The 23,333-nt window shown below is 41.2% G+C and overlaps 1 protein-coding gene across 1 annotated transcript in view; it reads left to right on the top strand.

Annotated features, from left to right (window-relative positions):
• Positions 1-15,911, top strand: part of EIF4E (eukaryotic translation initiation factor 4E) — a 44,039-nt gene extending 28,128 nt beyond the window's left edge. Inside the window, exons 5-7 of the mRNA XM_048846612.2 lie at positions 500-613; positions 8,086-8,225; positions 14,849-15,911. Of these exons, the coding sequence (XP_048702569.1) occupies positions 500-613; positions 8,086-8,225; positions 14,849-14,963 (369 nt within the window). The 3' untranslated portion in view covers positions 14,964-15,911. The remainder of the gene's footprint in view (positions 1-499; positions 614-8,085; positions 8,226-14,848) is intronic.
• The last annotated feature ends 7,422 nt before the right edge of the window (positions 15,912-23,333 follow it).

The following is a 23,333-nucleotide window of genomic DNA, read 5'->3' as shown; positions in this document are numbered from 1 at the left end:
CAGCCTGAACCAGGCACCCCCCGCCCGCAAGCCATAGTCAGTTGACCTGGATCTGAGACTCAGTGCCACAGGTTTTATTGCAGTGGTAGGCATACCCCCACTTGTTTTAATTACTGGTTATGTTGCCCAGTTTCAAACAGGACCAAACAAATGTCTCACCTGGGCTGTATTTGAACCAGTTTAAAAGGAGCATTTGAGAGCAGACTGAGTTACTTATTCATGACTTTGCCATACAAATAAGAATTCAACTGTCCTGAGAAATATTACATTTTTAGTTCCTAAATTTCTCCATTACTATTTACCATGAAACTGGTGTTGCTCTTAGTGTTCAGTGTTCCAGCCCTACAATAAGGTACTCTGTGGAGAAAAATTATTACTATTCTTAAACTGTAAATTCTGTTCTTGTGTTGCGATGTAAATGTTACTTCCCCTTTTATGTTGTATAATAAAATACAGATGAGGCATTTTGCCATTTACTGTCTTACTGTACGTTTTGTAGGATGGGATTGAACCTATGTGGGAAGATGAGAAAAATAAACGAGGAGGACGATGGCTAATTACACTAACTAAGCAGCAGAGACGAAATGATCTTGATCGCTTCTGGCTAGAGACAGTAAGCTCTATGACATTGAATGTTATAACTTAAGATTTTTACATTTAATAGCTAACTACAAAGGGGTTTTCTCTTTGGCAGTACTAAAATCTTTCATGACTTTTCCCTTACAAAAATAGATTGTTGTGAAACACGAGGTACACTAATGATGCTCAAACATGTCATTTGAAGTAAGACAAGCATTCAAATATTAGGCTACATATTACATTTAAAGGAGGGCTGTCAAACGATTAAAAAAAATTAATTGTGTGATTAATCGCTCTGTTAAACAATAATAGAATACCATTTAAATAGTTCTGGATATTTTCTACATTTTCAAATATATTGATTTCAACTGAGACACAGAATACAAAGTGTACAGTGCTCACGTTATTTTTTATGACTATTTCTTTTGTTTTCTACAGTGCAAATATTTGTATTTTTCAATTCACCTAATAAGAGTACTGCAATCTCTTTATCATGTAAGTTGAACTTACAAATGTAGAATTATGTACAAAAAACCTGCATTCAAAAATAAAACAATGTAAAACTTCAGGGCCTACCAGTCTACCCAGTCCTACTTCTTGTTCAGCCAGTTGCTCAGACAAACAAGTTTGTGTGCATTTGCAGGAGATAATCCTAGAATATCAGGGTTGGAAGGGACCTCAGGAGGTCATCTAGTCCAACCCCCTGCTCAAAGCAGGACCAATCCCCAATTTCTGCCCCAGATCCCTAAATGGCCCCCTCAAGGATTGAACTCTCAACCCTGGGTTTAGCAGGCCAATGCTCATATCGCTCCCCCCCCCCCCCCCCCGATGCTGCCTGCTTCTTGTTCACATTATCACCTGGACAGTGAGAACAGGCGTTCGCACGGCACGCTTATAGCTGGCACTGCAAGATATTTATGTGCTAGATGCACTAAAGATTCATATGCCCCTTCATGCTTCAACCACCATTCCAGAGATCGTGTCCATGCTGATAATGGGTTCTGCTCGATAACCATCCAGAGCAGTGCAGACGGCCACATGTTCATTTTCATCATCAGAGTCAGATGTCACCAGCAGAAAGTTGATTTTCTTTTTTGGTGGTTCGGGTTCTGTAGTTTCTGCATTGGAGCATTGCTCTTTTAAGACTTATGAAAGCATGCTCCACACCTCGTCGCGCTCAGATTTTGGAAAGCACTTCAGATTCTTAAACATTGAGTTGAGTGATGAAGCTATCTGTAGAAATCTCACATTGGTATCTTTGTGTTTTGTCAGATCTGCAGTGAAAGTGTTCTTAAAATGAACAACATGTGCTGGGTCATCATCCGAGACTGCTATAACATGAAATATATGGCATAATGTGGGTAAAACAGAACAAGAGACATACAATTCTCCCCCAAGGAGTTCAGTCACAAATTTAATTAATGCATAATTTTTTTAACGAGCATCATCAGCATGGAAGCATGTCCTCTGGAATGGTGGCCGAAGCATAAAGGGGCATATGAATGTTTAACATAACTGACACGTAGATACCTTGCAATACTGGCTACAAAAGTGCCATGCGAACGCCTGTTCTCTCTTTCAGATGACATCGTAAATAAGAAGTGGGCAGAAACTGGGAATGAGCAACAGGGGATGGATCACATGGTAATTACGTGTTCTGTTCATTCCCTCTGGGGCACCTGGCACTGGCCACTGTCAAAAGACCAGATACTGGGCTAGAGGGACCTTTGGTCTGACGCAGTAGGGCCATTCTTTTTATCTCCAACTTGTTTGTCTTAGCGATCGGCCAAACAAGAGGTCAAACTGAATGGACTTGTAGGTTGTAAAGTTTTACGTTGTTTTGTTTTTGAATGCAGTTATGTAACCAAAAAAACCGTAAATTTGTGAGTTGCACTTAGACTATAGAGATTGCACTATTGTATGAGGTGAACTGAAAAATACTATTTCTTTTGTTTGCCATTTTTATAGTGCAAATATTTGTAAAGAAAAATAATGAGCACGGTCAACTTTGTATACTGTGTTGTAATTGAAATCAGTATCTTTGAAAATGTAGAAAAACATCCGAAAATATTTAATAAAATTCAATTGGTATTCTGTTTAACAGTTAATCGCTTGAGTTAACTGCAATTAATTGACAGCCCTAGTTTAAAGGTGACTTGCAAATGTTTGTTAAAAAGCAAACTGGTAGTTGTCTGTTCAGTGCCCGTGACAGAGGTAATTCTGTACACAACTAATTAGCCTTTTTACCTTAATGATGTAGAGTATTTGTCATACGTTTCAGCTACTGGTGAAGTTTTAATTATTTGCATGTTGTCTCTAACATTACTCTTAAACGTATCTGTTTTATTTATAAGTTTGTTTTATATTCTTAATAGTTCATAAATACAATGGAATTGACGTAAGCATTGTTAATAAGATCCCTTTATACTTACCTTCTTTCATTTCATGCAGTGGATACTGAATATTATGCGTTCAGAAACGGAGCTGGGATAGTACAGTTGTCTGGTGCATTACACAAAAGATTTTATTTTCCTCTCTCCAGATTCTCCTATTTTTTTGTAGACTATTTTAGAACCTTCAATGCAAAAAGCTGTAGCTGCCAAATACTCCTAGAAAATTGTAGGCTAATGTATGTATATTCACAAAATGTATCACATGGAAAAGGCTAAAGTTCACTGTCTCCTAAGAACTGAATAGATTCTTCAGCATCTAGTGGAGTCAGATGCTTGATGGAATGTCCTGGCATTAAATTGTGGTTAATATTTTGCAAGACTGCATGAGCAATCATATAACTGTAAATCTTAACACAACACCAAATTGGCATGTCAGAATTATTTTGTGATTGAAAATACAATAATGCCATATTCCCTGCTACAGCTGAGGAGAACACAGTGCAACTTGGTGAGGGGCCAGTGCCCAGTATAATTTAGGGCAATCTAAAGGCTAAATTATGCTGATTGCCTATGGCTCAAGGGATGATACCGCTGCTTGGCATCAGATGGAGCAGAGGGGGAGCCTTGGCTGTGCACCAGCAGCAAAGCAGGGGTTTGCATAAGAATTGTTTATACCAGCTCTTCTGCTGGACTGTCCTACACTGGGATCTGGTGACCAGCTTTGGCTTTAGAGCAGGGGGTAATCCATTATTTTTTAAGGTCCAGATTTCTTGATCAAAGTCCAGACTCCAGAGAAGAAAATACAAAAATAACAATGATGATAAGTAAATAAAAAGTTCAGTCCATTCAAAAGCCTCTGGCGGTCTGGATTTGGCCCCCGGCCTGCCTATGGACTACCTCTGCTTTCGGGTGTGATATGGCTGCCGACACAAGGCAGCCTCACCACACCCCAGAATCTGTTGCTGTCACTTATTTCTCCATCTTCTGACTGCTTGGAAGGATACTAAGAGATCCAAGTGGCTTTGGTGCATATACTCCATTTTGCATGCAGCTTTGAGTGAAACTCAAAGGGGGGGCGGGTGGAGCAGGTGTCACATATATCGGATCCATGGGCACCACAAAAGCCTTGTGATGTGTCCCAAAGACGATATGGAGTTGCAGATTCACAAGATGAGTATCTTCAGGCTAATTGCTATTTCTCATATGCCATAGTAAATATCGCATGAGAAACTTTCCAGTCCCAAGAGTTACAGTTTAAAAACTACAGGGAGGTAGTATACTGTTTCTCAATGTAATCTTAACATCCTGATCAGCCTAAACTACACTTTGTTTATGTCTTTGCTACCTAAACATTATGAAAAATCCAAGAAACATGACATTGCTTTCAAACATTTTATAAACAGAAAATACAAAATATTTAACCTTCCTGTTTCAACATAAAAACAAAGGTTAGGAAAGTGAACTATTCGGTTGCTAGTAACTTATTGAACATGTCCTAAGCACAGGCATATGGGTCATTGTGCAGTCACACATCAGGGAGCAGCTCCACTAATCGTTTCAATAATTTTTCACAACTAGCTCAATCAACAAAATCAGAACCCTTTCCTTTTCCTTCTGTCCTCTTGATGTCAGCATATTACACAGATTTCTGTTAGGTTGGCCAAGTTTGGAATATAACTATAAATTATTTTACTTGAGAAAGAGATACAACAGTGTTTAATTTTTTTCCTTGTCTAATAGGAATAACATCTATAAATAATATACTTGTCACAGCTTATCTGTGCTTTTGTTGCTTAAGTAGCATGGTAGCATTTTATGGCCTAATACTAAAAGGCGATGCTGTTGGTCAAATAATACTTGGGATGTTTTGTGTGGCATGAGCCTAAAAGTTTAGAGCTTCCGCTACTCAAGTGAATATAATATGTTGCCCTTGCAGTTGTGTGTAGCTTCTATAAAATGTAGGGGTTTTGATTTATTTACTAGCACGTTATGGCTGCTGGATTTCCTTTGCAGTTGCCCATTAATCTTTAAGACTTGGTTTAGTTCTCTCACTGCTTTGAACGGAGTGGTTTTTAAGCCTAAAACTTTTAAATGATTTTGAAATTTTTTATTAAAGATGATGATCAGTACATAATGTCTAAGATGCAAATGAAGCAAACCAACTTCCATTGATGGGCTCTATTCATCTGCACAGATGAACTTCTCCAGCCAATTTGTAATATAACACAGGCCATAGAACTTCCCCAAAATATTCCTAGAACTTATCTTTCAGAAAAACATCCAGTCTTGATTTTAAAATTCTCAGTGAAGGAGAATTACCACGAGCATTGGTAAATTGTTTCAGTAGTTAATTATGATCACCGTTAAAAATTTATGCCTTATTTCCAGCCTGAACTTGGCTAGCTTCAACTTCCAGCCATTGGGTCTTGTTACACCTTTCTGTGCTGGATAGAAGAGCCCATTATTAAATATTTGTTCCCCATGTATGTACTTACTGCCTGTAATCAAGTCACCCCTTAACCTTCTTTTTGTTAAGCTAAATATATTGAGCTCCTTGCTTATGTAACTATAAAGGGATAGCTCAGTGGTTTGAGCATTGGCCTGCTAAGCCCAGGGTTGTGAGTTCAATCCTTGAGGAGGCCATTTAGGGATCCGGGGCAAAAATTGGGGATTGGTCCTGCTTTGAGCAGGGGGTTGGACTAGATGACCACCTGAGGTCCCTTCCAACCCTGATACTCTGATTCTAATCCTTTAATCATTCTTGTGGCTCTTCTCTGAACTCTCGCTCCAATTTTTCATTGCCCTTTTTGAATATGGACATCAGAACTGAACATAGTATTTCAGCAGTTGTTGCTTCAGTGCCAAATACAGAGGTAAAATAACCTCTCTACTCTTACTTCACATTCTCATGTTTAAATATCCAAGGATAGCTTCAGCCCTTTTGGCCATAGCATTGCACTGGGAGCTCATGTTTAGTTGATTATCCACCATGACCACCAAATCTTTTTCAGTGTGTCTGTTTCAGAGAGAGTCCTCCATCATGTAAGCATGTCCTTCTTCTTTTTTGTTCCTAGAAGTACACGTTTACATTTAGCAATATTAAAGTGCATATTGTTTGCTTGAGCCCAGCTTATCAAACAATCCAGATCAGTCTAACTCAGTGACCTCTGTCCTCTTAGTTATTTATCCCTCCCTGCCCAATCTTTATTTACAAACTTTCGGTGATTTTGTTTTGTTCCAGGTCATCCATTAAAATGTTACGGTAGGCCAAGAAGCGATCCTTGCGGGCTCCACTAGCAACACCCACTTGATGTTGATGATGATTCCCCGTTTACAGTTTCATTTTGAGACCTATCAATTAGCCAGCTTTTAATCCATTTAATGTGTGCTATGTTAATTTTATCATTCTAGTTTTAATCAGAACGTTGTGTTAGTACCAAGTCACATGCCTCAAAGTCTAAGCATATTATATCAACACTATTACCTTTATCAGCCAAACTTGTAATTTTCTCCCCCCAAAAAAAAAAAAAAAAAAGTTATTTTGACAGGATCTGTTTTCTATAAACCCATGTTGATTGCCACTAATTTTATCACCCTCCTTTTAATTCTTTATTAATTGAGTCCTGTATCAGCTGCGCCACTGTCTTGCCTGGGACCAGTTTCAGACTGACAGATGTATCATTACCCAGGTCGTCCTGTTTACTCTTTTTAAATATGGGTACATCATTAGCTTTCTTCCGGTCTTCTAGAACTTCCTCCGTGTTCCAAGACTTCAAGAAAATTGACATGAATGGTCCAGCGAACTCATCACACAGCTCTTTTAAAACTCTTGGATGTCAATTATCCAGACCTGCTGATTTAAAAATGTCTAATTTTAGTAGCTGCTGTAGTAACATCTTCCAGAGATACTAGTGGAAAGTATCGTGAGGTTATTTCATCTGTTTTTTCCTCCCCGAATACAGAACAGAAATATTAAACACTTGTGCCTTTTCTACATTATTATTGATACTTCTACCGTTTTCATCTAGTAATGGACCAATACCATTGTCAGGATTCTTTGTTCCTAGTATACTTAAGAAAACTCTTTATTGTCCTTAGCTCTGCTGGTCATAGTTTTTTTTTGCTTATGTCCCTTTGCTTCCCTTATTAGTTTTCTACAATTCCTAGCTTCTGATTTTATATTCACTACTATCAGCTTCCTCTTCCTACACCAAGAGAAGAGATTTAACCTTTCCATTCCACCTCTGAGGGGTCTCCATGTTGGTCAATCATAGCAAGTAAACATCCCTGTGCAGTACCTGCATTTGTGTAAATATTGTGCACAGAGAGCATTATCATGTGCACTCGTGGTTCAGGGTACAGTCACAACATGGGGTTGGCACAGTGAGCTGTTTGCAGTGCCTTGAAGTTTGTATCCAAGCTTAATCCGTTGTTCCTCGTGCATTGAAGCTGTGTACAGCAAAGGTGATGCATTCAGCCCCTTGGGAAAGAATATAATATGTTGCATATCTCCTTAGCAACCGCACATGAATCCCTAGCCAGAACACTTCTAAGATGTATAGTTGGTGGGGCTGCATGGAGCAAAAGGGATCCTCCAAATACCTGAAAAGATGTATAGAGAAGACGCAGAAACCTCTTGAAATTCCCGTCATTTTCCCAAATGCTGACAGGCTATGCAGAGAAACCGTTCTGGAGATTTGGGAGGAGATGGAGGGCATGACTGTGGCATGGGTGGAGGTCTTGGTAGAGGAGAGAACGTCTCTTTTAATGAAAGAGATTGTACTATAAAGGTTTTAGCTATGAAGCCTATAGATAAATGGAAAACCTCAAACAAAACATCCCGCCTAAAAAGAAATGAGGAAACTCCACTGCTATGCAGCTAAACCTTTCTTCTTCTACTTTTAGCATACATTTGGTAATTGATATTTAGTGCTTTGATAATTCAGAATGAAAATGGTTCATCTCCATGTGTAAGAGGTTTTCAGTACACCAAAACATAAATACAATCATGTCTAATATAAAACTGTTTTATAAAAATGGAAGATTCCACTATAAAACACAATGTTATTTCATATTGTTTACCTCCCTTTAATAGTTAGTCTTTATTTTATAGCTGCTGTGCCTTATCGGAGAGTCCTTTGATGACTACAGTGATGATGTATGTGGAGCTGTTGTTAATGTTAGAGCTAAGGGCGATAAAATAGCAATATGGACAACTGAATGTGAAAACAGGGATGCTGTTACACATATAGGGTAAGTGATGTTTGCTGTTCAGTGCCTTAGACTTGATACACATGATCATATTCTTTAATACTAAATGCCTTTTTAAATTTGGATAATTCAGTTGGAGATCATGCTAGTGCTGATCTTCATTTTGAGATCAGTGGATACAGTCTGGAAAATGTATTTTGGGGGGGGAAAAGAAAAGTCTTCTGTGGTACTGATAAATATGTCTTAAGTTTTTAAAAAATTTGTACAAAATAAGTTGTGCACACATTGTCACGTGCATTTAAACTATGAATCTTGCGCGTATTTGAAGGATAGACCTACAGTAGGTTGTCTGAACTACTTGAGTGTCCCTCCTTATATCTTTTGGAAATAAAACATATTAATAAATGGGAAGCAGATCGGTGGTGAAAGCTTCATTGGCTCTTCTGAGTGGGGCATTGTAGCTAGCTAACTCAAACTCCACTGCAGTACACCAGTGTGCACTAGGCTGATGATGTCCTGGCCATCACAGAACATGGAGTAAGCCTATCCTAAAGCAAGGGTCTACGGGTCACTTTCAATAAAACAAGTATAAACATATCTGATGACCTCTGGGGGGAGTGTGTGCTTTTTAAAAACACAAAACAAAACACACTCTGAAAAACTACATATATTCTGTTACTTTAGAGCTGCTTCCCCATCCTCTCACCCTTTTATATAACCTCAAAAGAGAAAACTAGCTATGTGTTTCAGTAATGTCCTCTACCTTGCATCATTCTGGGCAAGGGACATACCAGCAGGCTGGGAGCTAAAGTCATGGCAGGAATACATGTCCTGGAGCTCAAGAGTTGACTTTTAGGTAATATGCTGAATGTTGCCTCATCTTATTGCAAATATTGGTGAAGTGGGTGGAATTCTTACAACTTCTTGCAGTTTACATTTAAAGTACAAATTGTTTTATCACTGGTCAGCTTAAAAAAAAAAACAAAAAAACTAGAATTGATTAAAATGGTCTTCTCTCCTGAAAGAAAACTAATTGCCGTATTTTCAGACAGGGAAATTGCATGTTTTTCCAGCCTGGTTAGATACTCTTTTCTTCCGAGGACTCAAGAAAATTCAAATGGAGTGATGAACTTAGAATAATAGAACTGACTCTCTTTTTTTTTTTGTTGAAGTCAAAATAATTGAGGCTACGTGAATATTTCCATGGTCTACGTTTGTTGCCTTGATGGACAAGCATTTTTTTTTTCTTGGCTAGATTTTTCTAACTGCAAATGGTGGTGCATGGTTGCATGTTGACTTCTGTTCAATTTTGCATTCTGGCTGCCTGTTCTGTGACCAGCAGAGCAGTTTACTATATTAAGTCCAGTGAGATCTGTCTGTCTTGTAGCAGTCACTTCATTACTATGCCATCTCTTTCACTAAGGTTGGGGGCAAGCCTTCAGTGATAGGCAGAGTGAGTTACTGAACTTTGGTGCAGATGTTTTGCATACTTGGGATGGTGTCCTGGAGTACCATCAGAATGGTATTAACAAACACTAAGGGTATATCTGCACTGGCAGAGTCACAGCCCCAGCCGTTACACCGCTGCTCTGATAGCGCTGAAGGGAAACCTGTTGTGTTCACGCAGTCAGCTGCCTGAGCAGTAGGGTGTTCACACTTGCGGCACTTGCAGCGGTATTCAGAGCAGTGCACTCTGGGCAGCTATCCCACAGAGCATCTCATCCTCTTCTGCCGCTAAAAGTTGTGGGAAGGTGGAGGGGGTCGTGCTGCATCCTGGGTCCTGTCCCAGTGCCCTGTGATGCATTGCTTTGCATCCCAGCAATCCCTGTGCTTCTGTCCACATTTGGCGCCATCTTTCAACAGTTTGTGTACCGCATGGTCTGCCTCTTCAGTCTGAAGGACTGTTGACCAGTATGCTGCTCGCTCTGACTAACATGTCACGAGTGGCAGTGGAGTTTTTCCTTAAACTATGAAGGTAAGAGGAGTGCGACGTTGATCTTGCCATACGTACTAGCTACAAACCGAGATGGTTTGTGGCATTTACGGAGGTGCTGACCACAGTGGAACGCCGCTTTTGGGTTTAGGAAACAAGCCCTGAGTAGTGGGGTCACGTCATCATGCACGTCTGGGATGACGAGCAGTGGCTGCAGAACTTTTGGATTAGGAAAGCCACATTTATGGGACTGTGTGGTGAGCTTGCCCCAGCCCTGCGGCGCAAGGACACTAGAATGGGAGTTGCCCTGTCGTTGAAGCATGTGGCAGTTGCACTGTGGAAGCTGGCTACTCCAGACTGCTACCGATCGGTCGTTAACCAGATTGGAGTGGGAAAGTTGACCGTTGGACTTGTGTTGATGGAAGTGTGCAGGGCCATTAATCGCATCCTGCTCCAAAAGACTGTGACTCTGGGCAACGTGCGTGCCATTGTGGATGGCTTTGCACAAATGGGCTTCCCTAACTGTGGAAGGGAGATAGATGGCACACGCATTCCAATTTTGGCACCAGACCACCTATCCACCAAGTACATTAATCGCAAGGGGTATTTCTCAATGGTTCTCCAGGCGCTTGTGGATCACCCTGCGTGTTTCATAGACATTAACGCAGGCTGGTCCGGAAAGGTACATGACGCATGCATCTTTCAGAAAACTGGCCTGTTCAGGAAGCTGCAAGCAGGGACTTTCTTCCTGGACCAGAAGATCATGGTAGGGGAAGTCGAAATGCCCATTGTGCTCCTGGAGACCCTGCCTACCCCTTAATGCCGTGGCTTATGAAGCCACACATGGGGCACCTTGACAGCAGCAAGGAGTGGTTCAACAACAGGCTGAGGAAGTGCAGAATGACTGTTGATTGTGCTTTTTGGCCATTTAAAGACCTGCTGGTGCTGCCTATATGGGAAGCTGGACCTGGCTGATGACAGTATTCCTATGCGTATAGCTGCATGCTGTACACTCCATAATATTTGTGAAGGGAAGGGTGAAAGCTTCACTCAGGGCTGCACTGCTGAGGCTCAGTGCCTGGAGGCTGAATTTGAACAGCCAGAGACCAGGGCTATTAGAGGGGCACAGCGCGGGCCCATAAGGATCAGGGATGCCTTGAGGCAGCACTTTGAAGCTGAAAGCCACTAATTTGTTGCAGTGCTCAGAGTGCAGTGCTTGTCATGCTAGCCGGTGATTGTGATTGGTGCAGACAATGTAATATGAAGGTTTAAGGTAATTCTGTTGCTTTGCAGGGCTCTGTTTGCTTTCAATTAATAAAATAAAGATTGCTTTCAAACCAACACAATTCTTTTATTAAAAAACAACCACCAGAGGAGAGTCCAACACAAAAACACATCAGCACTGAGGGGGAAGGGAAGGTCCCAGGAGGAGGTGGGCTCCCAGGATGGTTAAAAATTTGTGTATGTCCAGGGATCATATCCAGCCTTCTCCTTTGGAGTACAGTGCAGCGGGTACTGTATTTCAGCAGGGCCGAACTGCAGAGGGACCGGTGTTGAGTGCAGTGGGTACTGGGAGTCTGCAGTGTTGAACTGTGACTGGGGAGGAGTGGAATGCCACAGGTATGGACCAGAGTCAGGAGGTTGATAAAAGTGTGTCGGCGGTGGGAAAGAGTTTTGCGGCAGCGGCTGCAGGGAAGGGCAGGAACAGAGCTAATCGGGTTGCAGTGCTCGTATTGTCTGGAGCGTATCCATTTGGTGCTCCATAACGTTTAAGAGCCATTCTCTGGCTTCATCTGGCATTCTCCTTCGGTCCCTCTTCCCGCTGTCCCACCACTCCTTCAGTTCCTGTTTTTCAGCCGTGGAGTGTATCCTAACGTCACGCAGAAAGTCCTCTTTAGTGCTTCCTGGCTGCTTTCTAATTCTGCGCAGCTGTTCAGCCGGTGATAACAAAGGGGGAGGCTGGGCTCCCACGGTCATCTCTGTGAAGCCAAAAACACAGCATTTTACGGAAGCAGTATTGTTTGCGACACAGAGACCACTGATTCTGTGATTTAAAACACAGCCAGTATTCACATATCTGTCACTGGCTGACCCCAGGCAAGCACACATTAACTACAAGACCTCCAAAATGGTGAGTAGCCGCAGGGGCAGGGTAAATCAGCATACACATTGGCACGTGGCTCTTGGGGAGGGCCAGCACTGTAGGGGGGCCTGATAATCATTCCTGTCCCCACATTTTCCACAGTCTGTGTTCATTATGGAAGATATCTGAGCAGGGAATCAAGGGAGGGTCTTCTCCAAGACTGCGGCTTCAGCCCTGGCCCTTACGCGGCTCGCCTGTGTTCAGGAATGCGCACCCCACACACACACACACACCTGTGATGGCAGAGTGGCACAGGAAAGTTTACCGTTAATGGGGCAAGAAACAAAGCAGCTCTGCTAAGGAACCTGTGGTGGCGGATTACCCAGTATCTGCATGAGTGTTTCCTGGAGATCTGAGGCAGATTCCCAGCCTGTTGCACCGCTCAGACTAGGCACTTGGTGGTATGTGCATCATACAGACACAAGCCTGCTTTTGCAACCCTCCTGCCCCCAACAACTTACTTCAGCAATTCCCAAAATCAAATCCACTTACCAGGGGCCTCCCCTTCTGTTTGTGCTTCACCAAGTTCCAACAGCTGTGACTGGCTAGCCTCCTCCGGGGTAGAAATGAGCTCCTGGCTGCATGCATCTCTAACCTCCAAGTTTTCCTTTGCCTCTGGGTCCCCCTCCCGCTCCACGTTCTCGTCCAAGGCTTCCTTCTCCTGGCTCAGTGCACTCTTGACTGGCACGCGAGCCATCAAAGTATCCACAGTGATCTCCCCAGCGGAAGTGGGGTCGCTGCCGAGTATCGTGTCCAGCTCTTTGTAGAACCAGCAGTTCGTGGGTGCAGCACCGAAGCGGCGCTTTGCCTCCTGCACCTTGTGGTAGGTGTTCTGCAGCTCCTTCACTTTGACTCTGCACTGCAGTGTGTCCCGGTCATGGCCCCTTTTTGTCATGTATTGTGAAATCTGTCCGTAGGTGGTAAGCTTCCTATGGTTGGAGCGCACCTGGGACTGGACAGCCTCCTCTTCCCAAATGCAGAAGAGGTCCAGCAGCTCGGCATTGCTCCAAACGGGGGATCGCTTGGTGCGTGGAGCAGGCGTGGTCACCTGGAAAGATGCGCTGAGACCACTGCATGTGTCACTGAGCAAACAGGAAGGGGACTTCCAAAATTCCAAAGGAATTTACGGAGTGGGTATGACGCCTGGTCACTTGAGGGCAGGGCAGTAGAGTTCAAATTGATGTCTAGGGGGGTGAGAACAGGCATTGTGGGACACATCCTGGAGGTTAATCGCAGCACTGTAATCGACCAGGGTGTCTACACTGGCACTGCAGCGTTGTATGCCTCTCGTCAGGGTGTTTCTTTTCTTCAGTGCTGCAACTCCACAGTTTCATGCGCACTAAGAGGCTTGGCAGTATGTACACCTCGGGAGTTACAATGCAGAAAGCTGCTTTACTGCACAGACACTTGCCATATATACAGGGCCTAAGTTAGACTTTTTTAAAATTTTAGATCACCAAAATATAAAACTAGCCACAGGGTAGCAGTGAAGATGGCACAAAGTACCCCAGTGATTTTATGTGACCTCATTTATATTGCCTGTAATTCCCATCCAGTAACAGTGTAACATCATTATACTGCCCCTGTTGTTGCCACTGAAAATGTATTTAACTCTTCATTGTAAAGGAGTCAGAATGAAATTGGCTAATTATGATTCCATTAATCACTTATTCTAAATATCAGTTCAAGTTGCAGTCGGTACCAATAGAATTTCATATACTTTCTGATAAGATCCAGCAGTTATATTACTTTGTTCTATGATCTGGTCAGAGCTCACAAGTTAAAGGCAGTTAGTATTTGAATTGGGTACTTCCTGTCAAGGAATATTTAGGGGTGTGTATTTAGGCAGTAGTCATCCCTCTTGGCTAGAACTGAACCAAAGTTCTAGGATCAATGTCTTCCCTTGTTCCCCCAAAGCTGTTGTCAGTGGGCTCATTGACTAGTTTTGCCATAACATTGTAGCTTTTAGAAAACCTGTTCAAAGGAAAATACACAAAGTTCCTGTGGCAGTGAACAAGTTGATACAATTTCTTTCTTGAGCTTTTGATCACATTCTGATCAATATTTTAATCAAGTTCAGATTATATCAAATCAAATATTCTACCCATTCTGAAACTAGTAACAGAAATTCTGATATGTACTTCATAGAAATCTTGAACTTTAAAATAAACAAAAAACCCCACCCTGCTTTTTTATTTTATTTACACACACACACACACACACACTTTTGCCTGTATATCAGCATGATAGGGTGGATCTTTGATCTCTGAAATGTATCTGGGCTTGCTGCTTACTTTTCCAAGTCCTCCTTATACTAGCTAAGACAACTCCTCTCTGCAATAAATGATATGATTTTAGATTTGACTTGAAGTGAGAAATAGAAGTAGCAGGAGCAGTTGAGCTTTGTACAAAAACAGAATATTGTTTTAAAAAGTATACATAAATACAGAAATATCTAAGCAGAATGGTTTCTAAATAGAAATTTGTCTTTGTGCATCAAGATGTCAGCAGGTCTGAAAGGAAATGACATACTATCCCCTTCTAAAGAGTGTTACTTAAAAACGCTTGGTGTTGTTTTTGTTTCTTCAGGAGAGTATACAAGGAAAGATTAGGACTTCCTCCAAAGATAGTGCTTGGCTACCAGTCCCATGCAGACACAGCTACTAAGAGCGGCTCCACCACTAAAAATAGGTTTGTTGTTTAAGAAGACACCTTCTGCATATTCTTTCATAGGAGACTGCGTCAAGCAATCGAGAATTGGGAGCTGAACCAAAGCCTCTTCAAAAGCAGAGTGGACTGCATTTAAATTTGATTTCCATCTAAATGTTGCTAAGATTTGTGAGAAGTCTCATTCGCCTTTGTCTTGTACTTCTGTGTTCAATTTTTTTTTCTATTTTGGCTGAAGTAACCATTGTTCAATCAAAGGATTTCAGTACACATTACCCCCAGAATCCATAAACATTTTCCTGGCCCACTCTGTAATAGCTTAGTAGGACATTACTATTACAAAAACATTTGTTTATCCACAATATTCAGAAAAGAAACTGCATCTCTATACCTTACAGAAAAATTTACTTCTGTTTTATATTTGCATTGTATGCAGTAACATATTTTGCTGGTTTGGAAAAAAAGTATGGTGCATAGAATTTTCTAGCAATTTTCTTAATACAGCATTGTCTTTGCTGTAACCTATGCTGATGGCTGCTAGACTTAATTTATTTGTTTCCCTAATTGATAACATTAGTGATACTCTGATTTCAGTTGTTTTTGCTCATGTAACATTGGTGAAGGATCTGGGAATATGACAAAGGTGGAATAAACATTAATTTTGTGCATTCTTTGGTAACTTTTTGTTTTTTGTAACATCAAAGCTTTGCTACAGATTTATGCATTTCAGTCAAATCAGTGATCTATGTTTGTGTGATTTCCTAAACATAATTGTGGATTTTTTTAAATGTAACACCATAATTTACATTCCTTACTAGAAATAGTATGTCTGTTTTTGTATCTTATGCTGTATTTTAACACTTTGTATTACTTAGGTTATATTCTTTGGTTAAAAATGGCTCAAGTAGACAAGCAGTCCCATTCATATTAAGACAGTGTACAAAACTGTAAATAAAATGTGTACAGTGAATTGTCTTTTAGACAACTAGATTTGTCCTTTTATTTCCTCCATCTTTACAGCAAATATTTGTACTTGTGACAAGGCAGTCTCTACTGTGGCTTCTATTGTAGTGTGTCTTCCAAGAGAGATTAATCTGGAACTATAGTTTACTACTATGGTTATTAAAAATTTTAATAAATCTAATAGATAGCACCATATTCCAAAGTGGAACTACACTGATTTGGCTATTGTTTTTCTTAAAATGGTCAGTCAACTGATCATAGTGTGTTGTGCAGCTTCTTGATCAGCGTACCCAGAATTCAAGGGAAAAGTTGGAAGGAACACAAGGTAAAAGCCATCTGGATTCAGGTGGCAGCTACAGCAACATACCTACCTCTGGTATAGCACTTTTCATCAGTAGATCTCAGAGCACATTACCAAAGGATGGTGGTATTTTCCACATTTCACAGATTTGGGGGGCGGGGGCAAAATGAGCTTGGGGGTGGGGGGTGACTTGTCAAAGGTCACTCAGCAGGCCAGTGGCAGAGCCAAGAATAGATCCTAGGTCTCCAGAGTCCCACTCTAGTGTTGTATTTACTAGGCCATGTTGTGCATCTCGAGCACTGAAGTGAATGATTCTGCGTAAAATCATGTAGCTACTGTATGAAGTACCAACAAAACCCACAGAAGAAAAATGCGATAAGGGAGTAAAATGTTAACAATCTGCTATCGTGTCTTCCCTACCAATGACAAATTTCCTTCTGGCTGTGGCAGTTGATGCAGATGTCTGGGCAGCGGCACTGGAGGTTGAACTGACTTCATATGGCCAATGGGAGAACATCTTAGAGGAGGCTAGTATATACAGTTGTACAACCATTTAAAGGAGTACTTCCTAACAAACTTCTCTTTTTATCATTCCCAAAATACAACATAATATCTTAAGGCTAATGAGTACTGTGCAGTTCAGACTAGCCCCTTAAATTCTTACCATTTAATAAATGTATGTGGAGATCCTGCAGAGTTATGTATGTGGTCTTTGTAAGTAAATTGAAAATGAGGTGCAAACTTATTCTGCAGAAACAACGAGGAGTACTTGTGGCACCTTAGAGACTAACAAATTTATTTGAGCATAAGCTTTTGTGGGCTAAAACCCACTCTGAAATCTTAGTCTGCCATTTGTCCGTCTCATGTTCTCACTAAGGTGTTCTCTGCATTTTTGTCTCATTGTGGAACTTGTGAATTAAGACTGAAATCTGCCTCCTTCTGGCAAAATGCTATCAGAATGGGAAACAATGCTTACCCACACTCGCATTTCGCCAGTATAGCACTAGTTAGGGTGAACTCAAACTCTCTACATAATTCCCAAGAAATGGGGTCGTCTTCATAATCTGGACCATTTTTCCCTTAAATGGAAATTATACAATCACTACTTACATTAAAATCAATAATGACTGGAAACAACATGATTTATTTTAGTGTTATGGCAATAAAAACTAATGTACCTTTAACAGAACAGACACAACTCTCATGAAATTGTGAACTGTCAGTGTAGTGACATTCTACCTATAATTTCACTAAGCAGGGGGGAGATGTCTTGAGTGGAGAGGACTGTCCCCTCACATTTGTGCAGGACTGTAGTGTGACTACACATTTGTAATTTGATTTTATAGTACAAGTGTTAATGGGGGGCTAATATTAGCCCTCTTTTGTGGAACTACTTGCATTTAAGTTGTCATTCCGTTGACGAAGTTTCACTGTAGTACATGCCGCTTCATATTCAATTTCTCTGCTCAGTTATTCAGGTCTGCTTATTAGTTTGCTGCTCCTTTGTTTCCTTTATTTATATTCAGAATGGATGCTGTTTAATGCTAGTTTGACCATAATCTGTCTTAGACTTGTGATGTTATGGTGCGCAGCCCAGGACAGTGTGACAATTTACTGTTTTTATTCAAAGTAGACTGTAAAAATTTCTAATTTGGTGGTTGGATTTGTATGTTGGATGGGGAAAGGGACAGGGGAGTACCGAAAGATTGTATCGCTGTAGCAGCGTGGACTGTGTTACTTTGGGAATCTTTCAAGATTGCTTAAAGGATGAGTAAAGCATACCTTTCTAAGTAAGATGCATAAATATCTATGCTGCTTTGGCAATAGTTGAGCAATAGCTATCTCATAAATCCTTAATGTTGGTTAGGATTAGTCAGTAAATGAGATAGGTAAGGCCCAAAATTTAATTACAAGTCCTCACTGAAACTTATTGGGTCTTAAATATTACCAGCAGTTTTTATGTGCCACACCTTCAGCATTGTTCTAGCAGGTTGAGTAGTCAAGTTAAGATTTGCATCCTAGTCTTTGAAACACCTCAGTGAAATTTTCATGACATTCTAAGGCTCTGCTTCATTCTGTGATCATAACGTTGCACAACTGTTCAGTTGTTCCAGATGAATTTAACTTCCTCCTCAAGAATGAAACTTGGGAATGCAAGAAATGGGTTTTTTTTCTCAACTGTTCTATGAGTTGAAGTCACTGCCAGAAGAAACAAGTGACCGTGAGCCTTGTTATCTCCAACTGGGAATGTAAAATTCTTCCTTTTATTTCCAGTTAATACCTGTGATATGTACATGCTTTCCAGACATAAGGGAGCAGTCCCTGCCCCAAGGAATTTAGTCTGACTAACTGGGCCATTCTTCAATAACAATTTTTTATTTTAAGTATTTCTGTAACATGTCAAGTTTGTCAAATATCCTGGTGTTTTGTGAACCAAAAGGTGTGAGTCATTAAAAACTTAAGTTGCCTTTCATTGTAAAGTAAATCTGACTTTAACTTTCATTTGGGGGAAAAAAAACTTTTAAACTACAAGCAATGAAAAATGTTGCTGTCTGTCCCTTACTTACTTTCCAGAACTGTAATTTAAGACGAACAATGCCCACTACTCTAGCTTTTCACCGTCTTTAAGAGCAGCAGAGTACTTCCGAAACGTTGTTTAAAAACCAGCATTTAAACATTGCTTCCTTCTTTGTAGGCTTCCTGCAACATGTCCCTTAAAAAAAAGTAGCTTCTCCAGTCTTCCGCTTCCCATCATGAAACCTTTTGTGGGGGAAAATAATTTTGGGGATTGCAACTCTTACCTAGGAAAGCCAGTCACAACATAAACCGAGTGTCTCCACAGAAAAGCTGTCATTGATGGGGAGAGGTGATTAAGATGACCTTAAAAAGTGAGCATGGGGGGCAGGGGAGGGAGAGAGAATCACAGGAGGATACGTACGGTGCTTGGAGGTCTCCATTTAAAAGAGAAGGGGAGAGGCAAGGTGCATGGTGGGAATGTTGAATTTTCATTATCTTACCTTACAGAGCTGAATGACTTCTTTTTAAAAAGTGTTCATCCTATTCTATGCACAGAGAAAATCCAGGTCCATAACTTGGATTCTGCCTTACCCGTATGACATGACTTGCGTTTTGTTTAAAATGTGCGTTCAGTTATGTTGGAAAAGCAGTCAATATACGAAAGTATCAAGAGCATTCAACTCACTGAAAACAGCTTGCTTAAAGTAAACAGTAAAATTGTCCCTCGTCACCAAATGTCAGGATTGTTTGAGGGAACTACAACTGAAATTGTATGTTAGGTTGGAAGAGATTCTAAAACTCTCTCCTTCCTCATGGGAGGAGCGCTTTGTCTTTTTAAAAGAGGCTGTTTGCAAATGTCAGCATTTGACAGCTAAGTCTTCATGTGTGCTGCAAAAAAGAGGGTCTCTGTTCTGACTGCTCACTAATATGTGATATTTATTGCAGTCTCCCTGGAGCATGTATTTGCTTTTGTGAATTGTTAAATATGTCTTAAGCAAAGATGCCTAAATAAGTGTTAATATTGAGTCATTTTAAAAGATCTTCTGACATGGTTGAACCTCGAGGTGTGGATAAAAAATCAACTGTCCAGACACTCCTAAATCTTAAGATTTTCTTCTTGTTGTGAAGGGCATTCCTGTTCTCAGTGGCATGGGGACTGAGGATGATGGGTATGATGAAGAGGTGAGATTTGCAGCTTGTACCAAGATGGGGGGAAGTATCTGCTATTTGACTTGCTATAATTTGAATTAAGAGCTGGCCTGTGATCCACCCCAAATGATCCAAGAGGCTTATTGCTGAGATTTCTTAGTTGGAGGTAATTTCTGCCTCTTGGACCTATCTGACTCTCACCTAAGTCTGGTTCCTGATCTTAAAGTAGGCTGGCCGCTCTGCCTACAGGTCAACATAGCAAAATATAATATGGTTTAATCTTCTTGGCAGTCTCTGGAGTTGATCAGGGAAAAAAGTTTGCACAAGGTGCTTGATAAAATCCAGAGCATGGGCTGCTGCGTCACGTTCTGTCGCTGACAAGAGTAGTTTCCCTTCGTGTTGAAAAATGCACGATCTCTTGTGCAGCACATGTTTGGTTCTTTTTTAAAAAAGATTAACTTTACTCTTTGGACTAATACTGGCATTCTTCCAGGCAGCCAGCAAAATGAATGCTTCGGAGGTGTATGCAACATGTGCCTGTCGCATCCCAATTCAGGACTCAATTGTATGATTTGAAATAGTGCTATATCTCTCATCCGCAGGCACTTTCATGAACTTGGAATTTAAAAACATAGATATAGATAGATTACATATAGATCAACATTTCCAAACAAACAACAATTTGGAAAAAGATATGGATACCGGCTCTCACTCCTTTTGGTGCTAGCAGGTCACCTGACTATTTCAGAGACAAAACATAGTTTTATTGCATTACTGGCCTCTGAATGTGTAACTTTGAGTAGTTAATGAAAGTACACTAACAAGAACTATCCATAAAATATTACCTATTTTTCTCAGCCTGACAAAGTAGTTGGGGACTATGCTGCTTTGTCAGTTGTGGAGTGAAAAGACTTTTTCCTTGAGTCAAAAAAACCTCTGTAAACAATAATTTCCGAATGTAATTAACTAGTTTTGAGTACTTATTGATGGAGTGTGACAGGGTGCACTCACCCCACACTGGACGGGGAAAGTTAACTCCTCATTGTGGGCTGAAGAACCCACGCCCTCACATCCCTACAGGACACGCTGCAAGTGTAACCCTACTATAAAAGGGAGCACCCCAACTCCCGTTCGAGTTGACCGCCAAGGAGGAAGGATGCACTTCACAGGCCCAGCCAGGGAGCAGCTGGAACACCTGAACACAGAAGCCAGAGGTGCCGAGATCCAGACAGATGCTCAGGTACCTACAGACACCCAAGAGGGATCGGAGTCACTAGGAACTGCACATGCCAAGAAACCCAGAGACACAGACGATGCCCCAACTACTTCTCTGAGAGACATGGTAGGAAGTGGTCGGGGGGAGAGCTAGCTATGGCCCTGTGGGTAGTGGGTATGTTTCGGTTGGAGCCCTGCTTACTCAGTGATAGCGTGTTAAGGCCCTGGGCTGGGACCTCACTGGACTCACCTGTACTCACCCCTCACTGGACGGGGTGCCCCCACCCTGTTACATGGAGTTAAAAACAAATCAGATCTGACCAAAATATTGTGCTTGCATTGATCATGTATCAGGGTTTAAAAGCAGAGCACAGTTTTAGATGGCAGTCCAATGTGCTTGAGAAACAAGGTGTAGTTAGAGTTCTTGCTGGAGAAGCTGGCATACAAATGTGCATGTTGCCATTTTCATAGCAGCTTAAAAAAAAAAAACGTGTCAAGTGTTATGAATCTTTTTCGACTGTTTATGCAGTGATCACCCAAACCTAATTCCCTGTTGGTGAATGCCATAAAGGAGCAGGGTAGACGACATTACTCTAGGTCTACTCCTTATGACAAGGTTAGATCTTTTAGGAGAGAAGGCCTACCCATCTGTGACCCTGCCAATTTCAGATTATAAACGATCAGGCGATCATGGTCATGTAGTTATCTACATGATTTACAAGTTTGCATCCTTTATTGAACATCTTTCACAGGAGCATAAATAACACTTCCCAATCATAGTTGAGAGTCAATTATTAGCCAGAACCTCTTTCCAAGCTCCTTGAAAGCCTCAGTCACTGCTGCTAGATCTGTCTCCATAGTGTTTGGGGGCTTATTCCTTCACCCACTTACTTCCCTGGTCCTTCTCCCAGGAACAGAGAGCAACAATACCCGAAGTCCAAAGGTGCAAACAATTCAATGTTTATTGGGGTGAACTTCCAGCAAGCATGATTCCAGTTTCCTTCCTTAGTGTCCCTCTTCCCAGCTCTGACACCACAGAGCCTTACACCTGTGTCTCTGTTCCCATTCCTGCCCTTAGCAAAACATGATTCCAATTTCCTTACTCCCGTTCCCTGTTCCCATCTCCCCCTTTAGCAAAACATGATTCCAATTTCCCCACCCCCATTCCCACCCACTCACTTGCTGATTGACTGCAGACTATATAGCAAAACTTGAGTTCTGCTTAGCTATACCTTAACCAATCATTTTCCTGAAATTTAACTAACCAATCCTAACATATTGTAACATGATTATGTAACCAATTATATCCTACCACCTTAATTAGTTTACACCCAGCAAAATTAATTATAAGCAGACAGAAACAATCACAGAACCAGACAGAGATTATACAGACAAACAGTAGCAAAGTGACAGGTTTCAGAGTAACAGCAGTTAGTCTGTATTCGCAAAAAGAAAAGGAGTACTTGTGGCACTTTAGAGACTAACCAATTTATTTGAGCATGAAGTGAGCTGTAGCTCACGAAAGCTTATGCTCAAATAAATTGGTTAGTCTCTAAGGTGCCACAAGTACTCCTTTTCTAATAGGAAAGTGGGAACTATAATGACAAAACAATACAGAAGTGAGGATTTCACATCCCAGCTATTGATAAGTGAGTTCTTGCCAGACAGGATGCTACCAAACTAAGTTTCCTTTTACATTTTCTAGGCACTTCCCTTTCTCTGGAGGTGATAGGCATTTTCAGGACAGGATTGTATTCCTAACAGCCCAATAGCACCTTATTTCAGTGTGACTAGTTTGTAATGTGAGGATGTGACCGTTCACTTCCCAGCTTATGGCTGCCTCAGTTGCTTAGCCAAAGGCCTTAGCCTAAGAACAGGGCCTCAGACTGTCACAGTAAGAGAAGGACCTTACACTGGCAGACAGTGATTTTGATTCTTTCTTTTATACCTCTGTAACTAGCCAAGTGATAAGAACACACCTAAATTCTTAGAGTATAGGCATTTACAGGCAGACCTGAATATCTATATCCTAACACACAGCAGTTGTCATGCTCAGGACATTGAGGCGGCAGTTGTCAGGATTCCTGAGAGAGATTCAGAATATGGCTGAGCACCTCCCATTTGATGGTCAGAAGCTCTTCTCCGGAACTACAGACTAGTCTCTGCACGAGCTGAAGGACTCCAGGGTAGGGTGACCAGATAGCAAGTGTGAAAAATCAGGACTGGGGTAGGGGGTAATAGGAGCCTATGTAAGGGAAAGTT

Source organism: Caretta caretta, chromosome 4, assembly GCF_965140235.1.
Source record: "Caretta caretta isolate rCarCar2 chromosome 4, rCarCar1.hap1, whole genome shotgun sequence".
Taxonomy (NCBI): Eukaryota; Metazoa; Chordata; order Testudines; family Cheloniidae; genus Caretta; species Caretta caretta.
This window is presented reverse-complemented; position numbering and strand designations above follow the sequence as displayed.